At 35.9% G+C, this 17,899-nt stretch overlaps 9 protein-coding genes across 9 annotated transcripts; 3 read left to right on the top strand and 6 right to left on the bottom strand.

The window, feature by feature from the left end:
* Positions 1 to 2,384: 2,384 nt before the first annotated feature.
* Positions 2,385 to 4,118, bottom strand: PHO84 (phosphate transporter PHO84; the record flags this gene model as incomplete). The annotated part of the gene is made up of 1 exon (XM_019183229.1): positions 2,385 to 4,118. The coding sequence occupies one exon, from the start codon at positions 4,116 to 4,118 to the stop codon at positions 2,385 to 2,387; it is 1,734 nt and encodes a 577-aa protein (XP_019040314.1).
* Positions 4,119 to 4,315: 197 nt separating this feature from the next.
* WICANDRAFT_99687 (uncharacterized protein) lies at positions 4,316 to 4,843 on the bottom strand. The gene has a single exon (XM_019186694.1). The coding sequence runs from the start codon at positions 4,721 to 4,723 to the stop codon at positions 4,448 to 4,450; it is 276 nt and encodes a 91-aa protein (XP_019040315.1). The 5' UTR covers positions 4,724 to 4,843; the 3' UTR covers positions 4,316 to 4,447.
* Positions 4,844 to 6,570: 1,727 nt separating this feature from the next.
* Positions 6,571 to 8,330, bottom strand: WICANDRAFT_104224 (60S ribosomal protein uL30; the record flags this gene model as incomplete). Its single annotated transcript, XM_019180405.1, has 3 exons — positions 6,571 to 7,554; positions 7,740 to 7,848; positions 8,308 to 8,330. The coding sequence occupies 3 exons, from the start codon at positions 8,328 to 8,330 to the stop codon at positions 6,925 to 6,927; spliced, it is 762 nt and encodes a 253-aa protein (XP_019040316.1). The 3' UTR covers positions 6,571 to 6,924.
* A 487-nt stretch (positions 8,331 to 8,817) lies between these two features.
* On the top strand, positions 8,818 to 9,270 carry WICANDRAFT_23927 (Smr domain-containing protein; the record flags this gene model as incomplete). The annotated part of the gene is made up of 1 exon (XM_019181007.1): positions 8,818 to 9,270. A coding segment is annotated over one exon (453 nt), but the record flags the coding sequence as incomplete, so codon positions are not given.
* A 1,730-nt stretch (positions 9,271 to 11,000) lies between these two features.
* Positions 11,001 to 11,819, bottom strand: WICANDRAFT_61681 (uncharacterized protein; the record flags this gene model as incomplete). Its single annotated transcript, XM_019183230.1, has 1 exon — positions 11,001 to 11,819. The coding sequence occupies one exon, from the start codon at positions 11,817 to 11,819 to the stop codon at positions 11,001 to 11,003; it is 819 nt and encodes a 272-aa protein (XP_019040318.1).
* Positions 11,820 to 12,235: 416 nt separating this feature from the next.
* WICANDRAFT_52016 (endonuclease/exonuclease/phosphatase family protein) lies at positions 12,236 to 13,169 on the bottom strand (the record flags this gene model as incomplete). Its single annotated transcript, XM_019182684.1, has 1 exon — positions 12,236 to 13,169. The coding sequence occupies exon 1, from the start codon at positions 13,055 to 13,057 to the stop codon at positions 12,236 to 12,238; it is 822 nt and encodes a 273-aa protein (XP_019040319.1). The 5' UTR covers positions 13,058 to 13,169.
* A 725-nt stretch (positions 13,170 to 13,894) lies between these two features.
* Positions 13,895 to 14,806, top strand: WICANDRAFT_77760 (uncharacterized protein; the record flags this gene model as incomplete). Its single annotated transcript, XM_019184608.1, has 1 exon — positions 13,895 to 14,806. The coding sequence occupies one exon, from the start codon at positions 13,895 to 13,897 to the stop codon at positions 14,804 to 14,806; it is 912 nt and encodes a 303-aa protein (XP_019040320.1).
* A 569-nt stretch (positions 14,807 to 15,375) lies between these two features.
* Positions 15,376 to 15,948, top strand: WICANDRAFT_77761 (uncharacterized protein; the record flags this gene model as incomplete). Its single annotated transcript, XM_019184609.1, has 1 exon — positions 15,376 to 15,948. One exon carries the CDS (start codon positions 15,376 to 15,378, stop codon positions 15,946 to 15,948), a length of 573 nt encoding a protein of 190 aa, XP_019040321.1.
* A 400-nt stretch (positions 15,949 to 16,348) lies between these two features.
* GIT1 (Git1p) lies at positions 16,349 to 17,881 on the bottom strand (the record flags this gene model as incomplete). Its single annotated transcript, XM_019181549.1, has 1 exon — positions 16,349 to 17,881. The coding sequence occupies one exon, from the start codon at positions 17,879 to 17,881 to the stop codon at positions 16,349 to 16,351; it is 1,533 nt and encodes a 510-aa protein (XP_019040322.1).
* Between the last annotated feature and the right edge of the window lie 18 nt (positions 17,882 to 17,899).

The raw sequence follows: 17,899 nt of genomic DNA on the forward strand, positions 1-17,899 counted from the left end.
TTAGACTCATTTTTGAAAATTAAATCGCTATTGTGTTCTACTCCTGTTTTGAAATTGTTTGAAGTTGACAAACCAGTGGTGCTTATAACTGATGCTAGCCAATATGGTATAGGGGGTGTGCTATTACAAGGTGATTCAGGCAAATTACGTCCAGTGGAGTATGAGTCGAAGTTAATGAACACTACCCAGATGAATTATTCTGCTCAAGAACGTGAAGCATTGGCAGTACACCATTGTCTGGTTAAATGGAGACATTATATTGAAGGAAATGCGAACATCCAGGTCCTAACTGATCATCAATCGTTGTCCCTACTCATGAATTCAACGGGCCAGGTGAATCGCAGATTAGCCAAGTTTATTGATACCTTTCAACATTTTGACATCACCATAAAATACGTCCCTGGTATCCACAATCTAGCTGATCCATTATCACGAGTCACTATTGATGCGAAGGATGTTCCCACTGTGATCCAAGGAGCATATGAATCGTATCCAGGTCTGGATGATACTGGTGATTTAGTGTTTCCCAAGAAATTCGCGAAACCAGAGGTTGAATTGTTGAAATTTCATCAAGAAGAAAATCAAAGAGTGTTAGCTGCTAATGATGAAGAAGATGTTGATAACGAGGATAATCAGAGTGATGCTGCTGATGAGGCTCCGATTGCACAAGAAGATAATTCTGATGAGGAGGCAGATGAAAATCACATCTTAGAACTTTATCGTCCTTTGGAAGAAAAACTTTGTTTTTCAGCTGACAACCTAACCTATGCTGAGTTGGAAGCAATTCACAGTTTCTTAATGGATGGTGATAATTTACCTGAAGGTTTAGATCGATTAGAGGTTATTCAGACTTTTACAATTGATGACAAAGGAGATTTATTCATCAAACAGAAGAAGACTAACCAGCTATCTCAAGTCTTGGTTGAAGAAGATTTCAAAGTTAAAGCAATCGAGATACATCAACGCTATGGTCATGCCAAATTACTGCCACTCGCCGCTGAAATTTTGAAGAAGTATTGGTGTCCAAATTATATTTTGGTGTTACATGAGGTGGTTAGACAATGCAACAACTGCCAGCTCAAAGTGAGACCTAGCTCTATGGGCCATACTTTGACCCCTATAAGCTACGTTCGAGCTTTTTATCGGTTTGGAATTGATTTCACAGGTCCCTTAGCGACCACGGCCCGTGGCAAGAAACATATTATCGTTGCTATTGATTATGGGACAAATTGGGCTACTGCAAGAGCAGTGGAGGATGTGAGTGCTGCTGTTGCCATTGATTTTGTCCAAGATTTGGTGCTACAATTTAATCTACAAGTAAAAGAAATTGTCCATGATAACGGTGCTGCTTTCATTAGTGAAGAATTTCAACAAATGTTAAGACGAGTTGGTGTTACTTCAAAGAAAACAACTCCATACCACGCAAATACTAATGGTAAAGCAGAGAAATTTAACCATTTATTGAAATCTATTCTATTTGCTAAAATTGATGGTGTTAATGTTAACTACGCTGATTGGGATATTTATCTACAATCATCATTATTAATTTACAATTTAAGACCATTAGACGGATTCGGTAGACTTCCGTATCCGGTAGGTTTTCAAAAGTTTTTTTTTCCAAACTACGAGTCAACGACGTGATGTGTGTTGAAATTGAGAAGTTGTTTGTTTGCTATTGATCAATTTCAAGTCTCAAGTCTTTTAAATTTGTAACGATGGTTTTATGATCTTTATCAGCTAGTCTCAAGGGTTCATGTTGTATATAATTGGCTGTGAAATTGAATTTGATACCAGAGTATCTAGGAAACATAGGGAAAAGGAAAAAGATCGACATCTTATAAGAAGCTTTGCGAGATAAAGCTGATAGCTAGATAGATATGAAAACTCATAGATAAAGATACATAGATAACCCATCATAGGTTGCAGCAATCTCTTCAGTTTACCACTTCTAGGTATAATTTGAAACTGTCGACTCTATATTATCTGGTTCTCATCAACATTGCATCAAATCAAAAGCCGTCAAATTACAATCAACTGTCAAGTCAAGGAACAAACTTCTTCTTGACAAGCTTTTGAAAGCTTCTGTATAATAATATTGCTTAATCAAGGTACCAAATTGCAATTATTGATCACTAGAACAATCGCATCAAGCACTGGGATTCAGGTACCTTAAATACAGAAGCGATGCGAGGGTACAGACAGTGGTTCTTCTTTCCATTGTCCAGAATCAATACCAAATCTTCATCTACAAACATTGTAATCTATTATAAACTCATTAAATTATTATTAAAAAAAAGATGTAAACGAATGGAACTATTATATATAAATATCTTTTTTATATCATGACATGTTTTGTATGAATGTGGGAAAAAATCATTAAAAACTCAAACAATGTGATCACCTGAACTAGTTTCTGGATAATGTTCAGCATTTGATCTAGCCATTTTTGATGGATCAACTTCACCATGAACTTCTTCAGAAATTTGTTCCAAAGTTTTTCTTTTAGTTTCAGGAATTAAGAAAGAGATAAAGAAACCAACCAACATGAATAATGCAAAGATTTCCATAACATGTGGTAACCAACAGTTCTTCTTTTTACCATCTCTAGCACAGTTGTGATCAATTAAAGTACCTAAAGCGGTTTGAGCAATAATAGCACCAACTTTACCACAAGCAGCTGAAATACCATGAGCAGTAGATCTATATCTTGTTGGGTAACATTCACCTGGAACAATAAAAGTAGTAGTATTTGGACCGAAATTTTGGAAGAATTGAGCAATAACATATAAACCTAATAAACCATGTTCACCAATTTTATGGTAACCAAAACCAATAATACACAAGATAATAGTCAATAAAAGGAAACCACCCAATTGAACTGGTTTACGACCAATAGTATCAATAGTAGCAACAGAGAACCAATAACCTGGAATAGAACCAGCACAAATCAAAATCAAATTACCAGCAGCTTGGTTATATAATGAGTGATAAACATTTTTAGATGAAGCATAACCAATAGTTTGTAAAATAGTGGCGGTATTTAAACCTAAACCATAATAAGCAACATCCAACATAAACCATGAACCAGCAGTACCAATTAAAATTTTCATATGTTTCCATTGACCAAAATGAGTACAGAAATCTTTGAATGAAGCTTTTGGTGGTTGAATAATTTCAGCTTTAACTCTTTCAGTAACTCTTAATTGTTGAACATCTTCATTGTCAGCATTACCATGAGCACCTGAAGCAAATTTACCAGAATCAGCAACAGCTTTTTCAATATCATATTCAACATCTAAAGTATATCTTGGGGATTCTGGAATAGTTAATCTATAGTATAAAGCGATACAACCTGGAACACAACCGAAACCAATCAAGATTCTCCACATTTGATCACAAGCTCTAATACAATCACCAGTACATTCAGAAGCTTTGTTCGCAACAATTAATTGATCTTTATAACCTGCAACACAGATTAAGGCAACTAAACCAGCAGCCAATTGACCCCAACCTTGGTTAGCGAAAACAGCACCCATAATGGCACCTCTCCATTTAGTTGTGGCAAATTCTGAAGAAATAACTGAAGACATTGGATAATCACCACCGATACCAATACCTTGAATAATTCTGAAAAAAGTCATAATAGCTGGGAAGGAAATAGCTTTTGATTCACCAATAACACATTGAGCAACAGTAGCTGCAATCATAACCATTAATTCAGTACCATAAATTTTCTTACGACCAACATAATCAGCTAAGAACCCAAAACCTAATTGACCAATAACAGTACCAACAGAAGTGGAAACTTTTAATAAAGTTGAAGTTGATGAAGGAATTGAACCACCCCAGTAAACATAGGCAATCATTGATAAACCCAAGTTAATAGCGAAAATATCATAAGCATCAGTTAAAAACCCAACACCTGCAACAGTGATTGCTCTAACATGATACCAACCAAATGAAGCTTGATCAATTTTTTCCAAAGCTAATCTTCTTCTTTCTAATGGATCATCAATATGACTGAAATCATTCAAATAATTGTGGAAGGCAGAGTTACCACCTTTGGTTTTAATACCAACTTCAGCTGGGTTTTTCTTTTCATCAATAGTTGAAGCCATTTCTAAGTTTGATTGTATGAATGTATTGATAGAGAAACAAAGAGTAGTTCATCTTCATCGTTAAAAGGTTCTTTACCAGAGTTTATATATGGGAAATCATTATCCAGTGTCTTAGCAGAAATAAAATAAAAATTCACCAGTTTTGTTAATTTTTCCAACACACGTGTGAGTATTATTTGCAGTTTTTGCAGGCATATAAAAAAAATAGAAACTTTTTTGTATGGATAAGCCCAAAGCGTAAAGGGAAAAAAAGTAATCTGGAAGCAGCCAACAGTGAAAAGAAACGGCCTTCGTTTGTATTGTGCGTCTGTAATTATCAAACACGAGTTTTAGATCACAGGATCGATTGATTTTAAGGGTATTGTGCTACAATTTGAAGGATTAAATGGTGATTGATGTAGATTGATGGAGTGATTAACCAAGACTTGTAGATTAGACTTCTTCTCCTGACAGTAAATGTGAGCATTGGCAACCGTTCTGAAAAGTTCTTGTGAGGGTCGGTAAAGCTTGTCATGGCTCTTAGCAGCACACGTGCTTTTACTGGTTTCAACAAGTTCCCACGTTGGTGATCTCTGGCCAAAGCCATGTATCGGATTCTTGAGCATGAATCAGATGAATCAGATCAAGCTGGCAAGAGCCCAAGGAGAGAACCAAAAACGCTAGTTAGCTCGTTCAAATTGGTATAGCTCAAGCTAGTAACCACCACCATCGTCTCATAGTAAAAGACAGAACAGACCCTTCTCTTTGACTACCATCCTCTGCCCATTTCCTTGTAGCTGCCCCAACATTCACCTCTCCAATCCCAATCTAAAAGCACGTTTTCTTCGCCTTTTCCTTTGACACACGTGGGAAACCACATCAACCGCCATTTTTTGACAGATTCGAAATAAAGTGTCAGGTTGGGCCACGCTCTCACGCGAATGTTCAAAGGACCCTACAAACTACACGTTCAAACGTGCACAATTTGGAGCTGGAAAAGGGAAGACGGTTCAAGATTCACGAAATCACTGGCATTGTTCAAACCCGTTGTGCATGAGAATCGGTTGGCTACGATGTAATACTTGTAAGGTTCATGGGAATCAAACCGAATCACCACTTATAACCGTCGTATTTTCCCGTTCAACTTGATTTATATATGCCATGTGGTTGATCTTACAACATCTCTAGATAGATGATCAATCCTTCAATTCCCGGTGTAAAATGAGTTGTACGTTTTGGAAAAGAATTTGATGAAAACTCATGATGATTCTGAATCTTCTCTAATTTTGCAAATTTATGGTTGCATTGTTTCAAGCTGATTCTAAGGACTCAGAATATTCTGTGATCCAGATGTCTAATTAATTTGTGCCTTGTAACGGCTTTTGAGTCTTTCCAACAGAAGTTATCACGGTAGAGTAGGCAATGAGAACATGTCTCCTCCTCAAAAGCCAAGTTTTCATTAAAAATGACACATTTATCACGAGATACTAATCCTCAAGTTGATTCATCGTCTCATTTTCAACTCTAGCCACCTTCCCATCTGGAAGTGATTCATGTTCTGCACTCTTGATCATGATGTTGAGGCTGTTTAATGATTTCTTTTTCCATGTACAGCTGTTGGTGAGAGATGATCATTAAGAGAAATTCTTTGGTTGCCCAAAGACGTTCATAAAAAGTATCATCAGACAACACAAAATCATAGGCAACTAGGCAACATATAAAAATTTCAATGGCAACCATCAACTGTCTGTATTTTTTCATTTATATTTCTTTTGAACATCCTCTTCTAACTATTTCAAGCAGAAGCAGAAAACAAGCAGAAAAAGCAGAAAAAGCAGAGAAAGCAGTATCCAGCTATATTCACCAGTGTATTCTCATGAAAAGCTATCATGCTTGCAACTGCCAGATTGTATTCCCCAACTTTCAACTCCAATGTTGGACCTGGTGAAAAGAAATCCACAAATTCCTTGTGATTAGATCAAATCTGAAACCCCTTCTATCAACATTTTGAAATAAGCATTCTGAAGGTCAACCATGCTTCGACAAGATGATTTCAAAGCGCTTAAGATAATAGCATCAAGAGCATTCTAAACAGCATAGCGTCACAATTCAAGATCAAAACCAAGGTCAGCACAGCATAGCGTCACAGTTCAAGATCAACGAAAGTATCCAGCACTAGTTTGTTTACTCAACCAAGCATTTGATGATTGAAACCCCATTATCACAATATATCAGCCTACCAGTAACCGAAAAGCTTTATTAACAACAGTTCATAGCTTGATTTAGATGTTTTGACGTTTTCTTGCTTGTTGAAGTTGGCGGTTGAAGGTTTTTTTCGAAATGCTTCATTTTTTTCTTTGAGAACAACAACAAATTACTTTGAAACGTACAAAAAATGATCATTTGATGCAGAAAGTTGTGAATTCCATTGCCAAATAAATGAAGAGTTAGATGTGTAATGTGTAATGTAATTGAGAATTAGTTGAATAAACTCCAATGATTATGTTCAATTGCTCTGAGTATGTTCATTGTATAACTATTGAAAATTCGATAAAGCTAACCGCCTAGCCTAACTAGCGCAATAGATCCAGTCCCAATCGTTTGATCACCTTTAACGCAAGAGCCTAGAGGTTGAAGCTATCATCTCGAGAAAAGAATTACAATTGATGTAGAAATAAAAAACCCATTAGCCAACATAATAATATACAGAAATCCATTATTTAATTTTTTTTGAAAAAGATCAAACAAGTTATCATAATTATCCTTTTAAAAACACTATAAAAACCCATATTAACCCTTTCTATATTGTAGAGAAAACTCAAACAACTTATAATTGTTTTTTAATCAAAGCATTGATGAATTCTTCTCTGTTACCAGTAGAACCACCTTCAATGAAATGTTTGAATTTTCTTGGAACACCCCAACCACCTGAAGGGTTGGATAATTTGAATGGCCATAAAAAGTTGTTAGCTTGTTTGAAGTTTGGACCAACAGTGTAGATTTCGTGGATTAAATCTTCAACTGAAGTGATACCGTATTGACCTAAAGCTTGTTCAATGATAGCATTGTCAGATAAAGCAATTCTTTGTTTGTTAACTTTACCGAAACCACGTTTGTAAACTAATTGTCTGGTGGTTGATAATGATGGGTAACCGTAAGCAACATATGGTTCAACTAAACGTAATAATTCAGCAGTAGCTTTGGTTAATCTGACGAAAACACCAGCATTGATTTGTAACAATCTCAATAATTGTAAAACTTTTCTTGGTTTAGGTGGGATTTTGTTAATACCTTTGATTCTAACAACGAAAACTAATTTTTGTTGAGCATCAACATAGTAAGAACCAGCAGCTTTGGCTTCACGTTTAGCATCAATGATGGCACGTTCGTTAGCAACGTATTCAGCGTGGTAAGCAGCAGTTCTTTCTAATAAAGCTTGACGTTTTTCTTTGTTAGCCTTTAAATAATTAGTTAGTACACTTGCATAAACATAAAAGTTACTAGAAATTTCATTCTTCTTATCAGCCCCGAAAGATGGTTAACAAACAAACAACATCGCCGTAGCTAGTCGATTTAAAATAAATGGTCTTCATCACAAAGAAGAATGAATTTCACTGGTTGTGGGAAAAATTTTTAACATACTTGTTTACGAGCTAATTTTTCAGCGACAGCTTTTTCAGATAATTTAGCAGCAGCAGTGTTTCTCTTTAATTGAGATTCTGGAACTAAAATTTGTTCAGCGGTGATGACTCTTTAATTCGAGTTAGTTTAAATTCAATCATAAAACATGAAGGCATGTCAAAATAATTCCATCGAAATGATACCACTCATTCGATGATGGTTGTCATAGCACAAAGGCTTGATCAACCTAGGTTGTTTTTTTGAAGGTCAGAGGAAATATAGAGTTTCAAGACTATGATTGGTAATTCAGACAGTCAGAAATTGAAACCTATAATAACCCATGCCTCTACTCACTTCTTTAAAAGAAGTTTGTTGTCAAAAGTTTTCCCTAAAACACACATCCTTTTCTAACTTCTCAGAGTAAAGATGAAACTTTATCTGAATATTGAAGTGGAAAAGAATATGATGAACACAGAAAGATTAGTAGTAAGAAATAGATTCTTCTTCATTCTCTTCCTGATAATGACTAAGTGGTATGATTCTTCTGGATATTGTTTTCTCTATCCCTGTAATTTCTATAATCACTTACTGTTTTGGAGTTGATTTAGCCATTGTGATCCTTATTAATGTTGATGAACTAAAAGTATTAGTACCAAGTTAAAGTGAAGGTTGAAATTTTCATTTTCAAAGTCTATAGATTTTTTGAAAAATTCTGACCGATGGGCGTACATCCAGACATCTTGAAGTTTTTTTTTGTTTTTTTGTTCATCGTCACAATCGAAAAAAAGAATAGGGCAGAGATCTTAAAGGCACGTGATAGATATGAGGTGCACGTGTAAGAAAACCCTTCGCGCTTTCTGTTTACTTTTCCGTCAAATTTCAGGTACTAAAAAGTCTATCGAAAAACAGCCAGCTTTGAATTCTTTGAGGTCTGGTTGACAGGAAAGAGTCGTTGAAAGTTATACTGGGATGAGTGCTGCAGCTTATTTAGATAGAGGCCATTTGCTAACTGGTACGTATCTTATTAGAGAGTCTAAGAGCTTTGTAATAGCTAACTGATAACGGTTTAGGAGGTCAAGAACGTGATTACAACCATGTTTCAGATCCTGAGTATAAAAGACTTAGAGAACAAGCTGACCTAGCTTATAAGAAAAAACAACAGCTATCTAGTGAATCTCAAAAAGCTTATAAAAACGGTGATGGCCAAAGAGCTCATGAATTATCAGAAGCTGCAAAGAAACAAGTTGACATAGCTGAAAACTATAATTTTCAAGCTGCAGAATATGTGTTTGTTGCCAATAATGCTGATAGTGATTCTGATGAAATAGATTTACATGGGTTATATGTCAAAGAAGCCCAATGGGTTTTGAAAAAAAGAATAGTGGCTGGTATTCAAAGACATGAAAGTAAATTAGAAGTTATTGTTGGTAAAGGTCTACATTCTCAAAACGGTGTTGCTAAATTGAAACCTGCAGTGGAAGAACTATGTGATGAAGCTGGTTTCAAATCCCATATCGATCCTAAAAACACTGGTGTTTTGGTTATAAATTTAGCTAATGCAAGAATCCCACAATCTTGGGGTAACGTTACTCCAATTTCAGTTGGTGGTCAACAAGGTTCTTATCAACCTCCACAAAATGCTTACCAACCACAACAACAACCTCAATACCAACAACAACAACAATATAACAACAATTATAACCAAGGTGGTTATCAACAACAGCAACAACATAACAATAATAACAATAATAATCTTATTGAAAAAGTTGCAAAAGTTCTTCTCAAGTTGGCTTGTCAGTTTATCAACAAATAGACATATCAGTACGTTTTCCTTTCCAAGTGTGTTTCAATTCTTTTTTTTAGTGTTTAATTAATCAGTAATATAATGTTTGTACTATATGATTTATGTTTGTAGAAAGTCAAAATCCACATCTCCCAAGTTATAATAATCATAATCAATTTCTGTATCCTCAAATAAATGATAAAAGAAAGGTTCCAGAAATGTGTTGGTATACCAAGGTTGAGATTTAAAGCTGGACTTTGGCTTGAGGATGAAAAATAATAGAATGAGAATCAATATCGAATAAGTAACATTTCTCCATGAAGATGATGTTGAGTTTTTGGAGCTTGCGTTTGATGGACTTGGTATTATTATTGGATTTTTTGAAACAATGTTAGCTTTCTCAGCCAATGCATTCTTCAATGCTCCTATTGCTCTTTGTTGTTCTTGAACTCTTTCCATCAATGCTTTGTTGAAAAATTCATTATGTTTAACAACAACCTTATCATCATTATCTCGGTATAACTTTACTTCATCCTCCATCAGTTTCAATCTATCCTGTAGTCTTCGCAGTTTCTCATCTTTCAATTTCAACTCATTATCTCTATCAATTATGATCTTATCTCTATAAACCACATCTTCTTCTAAATCATCTAGTTTTTTATTCAAAGATTTAATTTGGGAATCTTTATCTCTTGATCCAATTTCCCTTTTCTCTAATTGTTCAATAATGTTATCACGATACCGTATTTCATCTTCACTATTATCATGTAATCTTTTGATTTTACTATATTGTGCCTTGAAATTTGGTTCAATACTTTCATCTTCATCTTTCACCGGAGTTGAGGTTAACACTGGTATTGTAGGAAGCACGCTGTCATCTGCTCTTTCAATCTGTAGCATTGTGCGATCATATGGAATTGATTCAAGGGCTTTATTGAACGATGTACCTAGCAATGTATTGAATAAGTTTCTGAATTCATGTTTTTGAATCTTGTAATGAGCCTTAGTTTTGGAAAAATCTTTAACAATATTACGTCCTGTAAAATTAAGGATCTGAGAATTCAAAAGAGAGTCGATAGCATCAAATAACAAGGGGAAATCTCTTCCATGGATCTAGGCGTTGAAGGTTAGTGATTAATCGCCATTAGAATCAGCCGCTGTGTATACTCACGTAGCCTGAATTGGACTTGTCGATTTGTCTCCATGCCAAATCCAGAATTATGGAACTATCTGATTTATTGGCATCCATTTCGAATATTTGAGCTTTGGATTGATTGAGTTTTTGCTTGTGAATAGGCTCCTTCGTTTTGGTTTGTTGTTGATTTGTTTTGATTTTGGAGAAATCTGATCTGTCGTATTGGAGACGCGTCAGACTGAAAATTCATAAGCTCTTCGCGAATCCATGTTTTACTGAGGGTTTACACTTTGACACAATTGTTGAGATATTATAATTTATTGGGAAAATACTATTAGTTATACAGAAAATGTGATCCAGGGATCTAGATCAACAAGGCTAAGACTAAACCACCAAAGATGGAGGTACCAGCAACCAACATTTGAGCACCGTTGGTGGCAGAAGAGGATGAACCTGAAGACGACGCAGAACTGCTTGCACTTGAGCCACTTGAAGAGCCAGTTGATGAAGCTGCTGTGCTACCATCACCACCACTGGTTGCCCTTGCAACACTTGAACCATTTGAACCATTGGAAGAAGGTGAAGTGTTATTGCTCGAACTATTCGAGATACCAGTAACAGTGGCATTAGAAACACCAGCTGTGCTAGAGCTAACACAAGCCCCACCAAAGGCACAACCAGCATTTGCATCTTTGGTGTAACTTTGACTTAAGGTGGTGGAACATCTCAGAGTACCAGTTGGTTCTGTTGATAAAGTGGAACAAGCTTCCAAAGCACTAGTGACATAAGGTCCATAATATTTCCATAAAGTCCAACCACATTCCATACAACTTGGGTATCTGTTCATGAAATGACCATCACTGGCACATAAACAAGTGGTGTTATAAGGGCCTGAATAACTATCTGTCTTATTTTCTGAACAAGCTGAACCATCAATGATTAAATAACCACAAGCGGCATGACATCCAATTGTAGCACAATCATCAGCTGAGGCTGCTAATGCATAAGCTTCTGGATCTGGGTGGGCAATAGCCATAGCTTCTGCTAGAGCTTTAGCGTAGGCTTCAGCTGCTGCTTCGGCATATGGGTTTGCATCTGCCCATGCTAATGGGTCTGCTTCCGCAAATGGATTAGCTAGTGATAATGAAATGAGTGAAGCTAGTAACAAAGATTTGTAAAGCATAGTGAATGAGCGTGAAAGGTTTATAATGAAGGCTACAAACTAAAGATAACTCCCAAGAATTGTTCGATTATTTATAAAAATACTCTGTTTATACTTTTTCTAGGTGTCGTTTTTTAGGCGTCTCTTGGTCCAGCTTTTTGGTTCGTGGGTGTTTCTTGACTTCGAACTTAACGGCTTTCAGTTATAACAATTTACGAAACCAAGCCCAGTTTTCAAACATGGCGAAAGATCATCGAGGCCACCGATGAGGGAGGTTGAGTATTGGCTATTGACTGGTTTCGTTGGACTTCGAAGACCATTCATAAGAATGGAAAATTAGCATAGTTTGTCTCGGGTTCTGTGATATCGGCGATATTTTGCGCAAAACGCATGAAAGCCTACAGTGAACGTAATGACAATTGTAATACAAAATTTCTCTATAAACTAATTTCAACAAGTAAAGGTCTATGGTCACTTGAGTAAATACCATCGAAATGATTATCTAGAACTGCGAACCCTTGAATAGTTGTCAATCTTGGATCAAAGAAAACATAATCAATAACTTTATGTCTCGATTTGGTATCAAATCCAGTGAATGTATTATCAAACCCATACTTGTTATCATTATATAGTCTTGAGTCTTTAAAAACTTTTGATAATGTTTGATATGCTTCTTCCTTTGGCTCACTGTTGAAATCACCAGTGATAAAACTAATATCCGAATTATACGAAACTGTCTTATTAGCAATCAACTTGACAGATTCCTTTCTAGCAACAACACCAATATGGTCTAGATGTGTATTGAAAACGTTAATGGATTGTCCCTTATCAACAGGTTTTAATCTTGCCCAAGAAACAATTCTAGTTTGGTCTGCATCCCAACCACGAGATGGAACATCAGGGGTCTCACTTAACCAAAATGTTGAAGAGTCAATCAATTTGAAATCATTCTTGTTGTATAAGATTGGCGAATATTCACCAGCTTCTTTACCATCATTTCTTCCAACACCAAAATATGTCCATCCTAAATCTTTCTCTTCATTCAATAGTTTCAACAAGTCATCTAATTGATTCTTCAAAACTTCTTGTAAAGTAACAACGGTCTTTGTATTGAATCCATTAAACTTGATGGATTTATAAATCTCCTGTTTGCGTTGACTCCAAGGCTTTTCACCACCTGAAATGTTTTTATTGTCATATCTTATGTTGTGGCTGTATAGCTTGAAATTCAAAGCTCCACTTGTTGTATTGTCACTCATTGCAAATAGTTGTCTCCCGACGATTATCAGTAGTGCAAATATAAGTAGAAGTTTGAAAGTCTTTGGTGTTGGTTTTTTCCTTAGAGGATCAATCCCTATAGATGAATAGTCATTTACCATCGTATAAAGTGTAAAAAAAGGTGAAGTTTCAATAATTTCTCCAAGGGGAGTATTGTTTCTAACGTTAATTTTGGCATTTTTTTGGTTTGCGTAATGTTGGGATGGAACAGTGGTTCTATTGTGCCGATGACTTTGGCAGACGTCGGTTTATTCAAAATAAGGAGGCCTAAAAACTTTAGTTTATATCCTTGAACATCATCAGCAAACAAAGACCCAAATTGTACCTGGATTTGAAACCAAATGAAAAGTTATACTTTGTCTTATTAGATAAAGCTAGAAAAATGCTCATTATCGATTCCCAATGATCGCTGACTCGGTACATGAGATTTATTTGCTCATGATAATTCCCTTATAAAGAATCACCATGATCCTCTTTTATGGAAGTGGTAACGACAGCGGGGATCTATTATACACTTCAAAACAATGGAATCAGATAGTTCAGGAGATGAAGAAGGCTTATTAGTTCAAAAATCTTGTTCAGAGAACTACAGAACATTTCTTTTATTGAACCTCACAACATCACCATTATCTACACTTCAAAGAGCTTATATTCCAGCTTTGATTCAATCACAGCTTTATAACCAAAATGTCGCCTCACCTGAAGCATTCATCTTGAAACTACGTTCTTGGGGCTCTCTCTTATCAGTTGTTACAATGCCGCTATTACTCTATATAAAACCAGTCATTTTATTGCGGTTTATCATTATCCTCTTTGCAATGTTTTCAATGATCTTCATACTTCCAATAATTATACCCAATGGATCAAAATGGATTACATCTGGAGCTTATATTGGCATGATTTCATTTACTGCACTTTATGAATCCTGTTTGAGTTCAATTATACCAGGATTGATTAGACAAGGCGAGGATTCAAAAGAGGTTAGTGGGCGAAGTATGATCTTTAGCGATTTTGGTGCATTGAGCGTTTTGATAGCTGGTTATATCTTTGCATTAGCTGAGATAAGTCTAAACTACTGCGTCTTTGGTATTGGATTGATTGTATTTAGCATTAGCTTTCAGTTGAAAAAATTGGGTCAAGGTGAGAATCGAATGTTACAATGGAGGAGTAATGTTATAAAACTATGCATTGCTTGGGGGTTATGGAATTGTGGAATGGTTAATTTTATGATGATTGTAAATATGAAGTTCAGGAAACTGTACCTTGGCAATGACCCCATGTATACTGGTTTTATGATTTGGAGTTTTACGTGTGCAGCTTTCGGAACATTCTGTTGGATGAAGATTGGAAACATTGGTCGTTGCTGGGTTTATGGACTGTCCTTATTTACCATGGCAATTTATTTATATGTAATAGTTGGAGTCTTTGATTGGAATCCTCTTGGATTAAAGTATGGAATTGAGTTTTGGGTCATCGAGTGTCTATACATAGCTATCTCAAGCTCATTCAGGTCTTTGAACCGTGCCCTTTATAGTGAAGTATTACCCAAAGGTGAAGAATCACAATTTTTTGGACTCGAGATCTTAGTTGGTATTGTGGGGAACTGGATTATTGGTTACTTGGGATCCATTATTAAGACAAGGTTTGAAAAAGACGGGTTTGTTGTTATAGTTAGTCTAGTGATGAGTATGGCGTCACTTGCCGTGTATGGTCAGTGTGATCTAAACTAATCATGGAATTCATTCATTTTGCTATAGCTGGTAATGATGGGAATAGATCATAGATCTTCCTGTTCCCAAAACATGAGTCGTATGTGATATAATTGGATATTTTGATGGGTATTTGTACGTATAATTAATTCAACCTTAGCCTTTCACACGACCGGCCCGAGCCTGGTACCGCTCTTTAGGGTTTCCGCGAAACTGTTTTTTGTGTCACAAGAGTAACGAGAGTACGGTTCTGTTATTAATATTCACACAAGAAGGCCGATAGTATCAATATAAATCAAAATTGCCTGTTAACTTCTATGTTGAACTAAATTGTACATGATACACCTGAAGTGTCACCTCTTAGTCTTCTTAGTAAGCAATTTAGAGGTTGCTGCTACGGCAGCCAGTTCCCAGCCGCTTTGTGGATCAATCTAGTGTATAGTTTTGTAGTTTTGAAATTATTGTTGAGCTGGTAGTACACAAAGACAAAAAAGAAGAAAATGTCCCAGTAGGAAAACAAAAAGCTAAAGAACATGTCAAGGAAGTTTCTTGGATCTCCATAACAAAAGGCCACCAAATAAACTGATCAAATGCTTAATAGTCAACATTTGGATTCAACAACCAACGACACATTGGAGGATGCTATTCCCCAAAATGACAGACCTCCAAGCTGCCAAGTCACCATTAATAATGTTAATGAAGCGACTACTGAAACTGCTGATCAACCTGAAACAACTTCAATCACAGAAATCTCTATCAAAAGCTCTCAAACTCCATTGCCGGACTACAATCAAGCAGTTCAAATTCAACAAAACCTCCCTTCACCAGCAGCTACTTGTTCAACAAGACCTCCAAGATATACACTGAATGGTGATCCAAGTTATATCGATGGCATCCAACGTCAAACAGCTTCTGGAACAAATCCATATGATAATGTCTTCTCAATTGAAAACGTATTTATTCAAAGAGAACAAGCTCTGCAACAGCGTCGTTCAGCCTCCAACAACAATGACAATAGAATCTACCTGAATAATGCTCAAGGTGATAATCCTATCATACTGAACTGTACTATTCCCTGTTGGCAATTCATAGTTGTAGTGCTGTTGATCTACGCAGTTATATTGTTATTTTTTGCTGCAATTACTAGGAACAATATCAGCTAAGTGCTCAGCAAAAATATTGATATATTATATATGGGTGGAAGAACATTATCAATTAGCTGACTGCAATCATTAATATAACTATTACAGAGTTCATTCATATATATGTCTTAGCCAAAGGCGACAACACCAAATTACAATTGACTACATCATCAAATACTTTATCCACTACTTTGTCACGCAACAACACAACAACAATAAAATACTTCGCATTAATATAAATAAAAACTTAAACAAAGGAACGTTAACTTTTCTGTATGTAACTGAGCTCTAATAAAGTAAATTGCGAATACTCTTAGCTACTCTGCCAAAAGTATACTGCCAATACGACACCGTACCAATAATCAAATCAAAACGCATTAGGGGAAAACACACACCCACACACACACACAGCGACGACCACCTAGTTGATTGACTTAGTATCATCTTTTTGTGGTTCTTCAATAGTGACTCTTTCAACAGAAGAAGCTGCTTCATCCGTGGATGAGTCAGAATCTGCCAAACCAATTTGACCAGTCCAACCATTATCTCTCAAATATTTTTCAAACTTAACATCCTCCATCAATAAATCATCTTCTTTCAAATGTGGAATACAAAAGAATGCAATGACAACACCAACCAAACCTAAAATAGCAGAAATGATGAATGTCCATTGTTTTCCAAGATTATTTTGAATAGATGTGAAACACTGGGTACCAACAGCCGCACCAGCTTTACCAACAGCTGCACTCAAACCATAAAGAGTACCTCTGACTGGGGTAGCATAACATTCAGAAGAGACTAACCCCATTGCATTACCAGGACCAAAACTTGCCACACCTGTAAACAACCCGTATAAAACAATAAATAAAGCAACAATTTTTTTCAATTTGTCATAAGCACAACCAATAATTAAACCTAAAACAATATAACCTGAGAACCCAATCATTAGACAATTCTTTCTACCCCAGCTATCAATGACCAATGAACCAAGTAAGACACCTGGAATTGAAATGATACCTAATAACAAAGTCCATTCTGCAACTTTTTTCAAATCCTTTGTGTCATCCAAGACTGATGAAATGATAGTTGATGAGAAAATACCATTAGGGAAAGTGACGAAATCATAAATAAACCAACAACCACAAGTACCAATCAATCTTGGCCAGTAATACTTGAAAACTAACCAATATGGAACATTCTTCTTCATAGCTGAAGTTTTGTATAAATGAGAAGTTGCCATTTTGTATCTGAAATAGAAAATAGATAATGGCCAAATGATACCAAGACCAAAACAAACTCTCCAAATTGTTGATAAATGTTCACCGCCAGCGGCACAATAAACAATTAAGAAGATAATTAAAGCAAATGGACCACCTAGTGATAATGGTAAATTTGTGACTAAAACAAAAATACGACCTCTTTTCTTTGTTGTTTCATTAGCAGCTTCTGATGTTGAACTTGAACATGCAGAATATTCACCACCAACACCAACACCAATAGCACCTCTACAGACGATAAGCATCCAAAACATACCAGTTGTAGTGACACCATGTGCAGCGGTTGCTAAAATAGATCCAATAACAATTAAAACAGTTGTAGTGACAATAGCCCATTTTCTACCTAAATAATCACAAGTTAACCCAATACCAACTTGACCAATAATTTCACCAACTAATAAAGAATTTGAAACTCTTGTCTTCATGGTAGAGTTATATTCTTTTGGATACTCTTTTGTGAAAAGAGCATTCATCATTGTCATCAAGTTATTTTGATAACCATCAGAGATCAATGCAACACCACAACAAATAATTGTGAAGATATCTGACCATGATTTCTTTTTGGCGTATCTGTTTAATCTGGCTTCACCATCATATTGAATTTTGTGACCATCTGGGTTATCGATTTCAATGACGGTTTCTTTCTGTTTCTCAACAGCTTCCTTTTGAGTCGACATTTTCATTGCCAGCTGGAA

Source organism: Wickerhamomyces anomalus (genome assembly GCF_001661255.1).
Source record: "Wickerhamomyces anomalus NRRL Y-366-8 unplaced genomic scaffold WICANscaffold_2, whole genome shotgun sequence".
Lineage (NCBI taxonomy): Eukaryota > Fungi > Ascomycota > Saccharomycetes > Phaffomycetales > Wickerhamomycetaceae > Hansenula > Hansenula anomala.

What these genes read in the sequence shown, in the direction of transcription:
- WICANDRAFT_99687 (XM_019186694.1), bottom strand. Translation starts at nt 4,723, where the DNA reads ATGCTCAAGAATCCGATACATGGCTTTGGCCAGAGATCACCAACGTGG.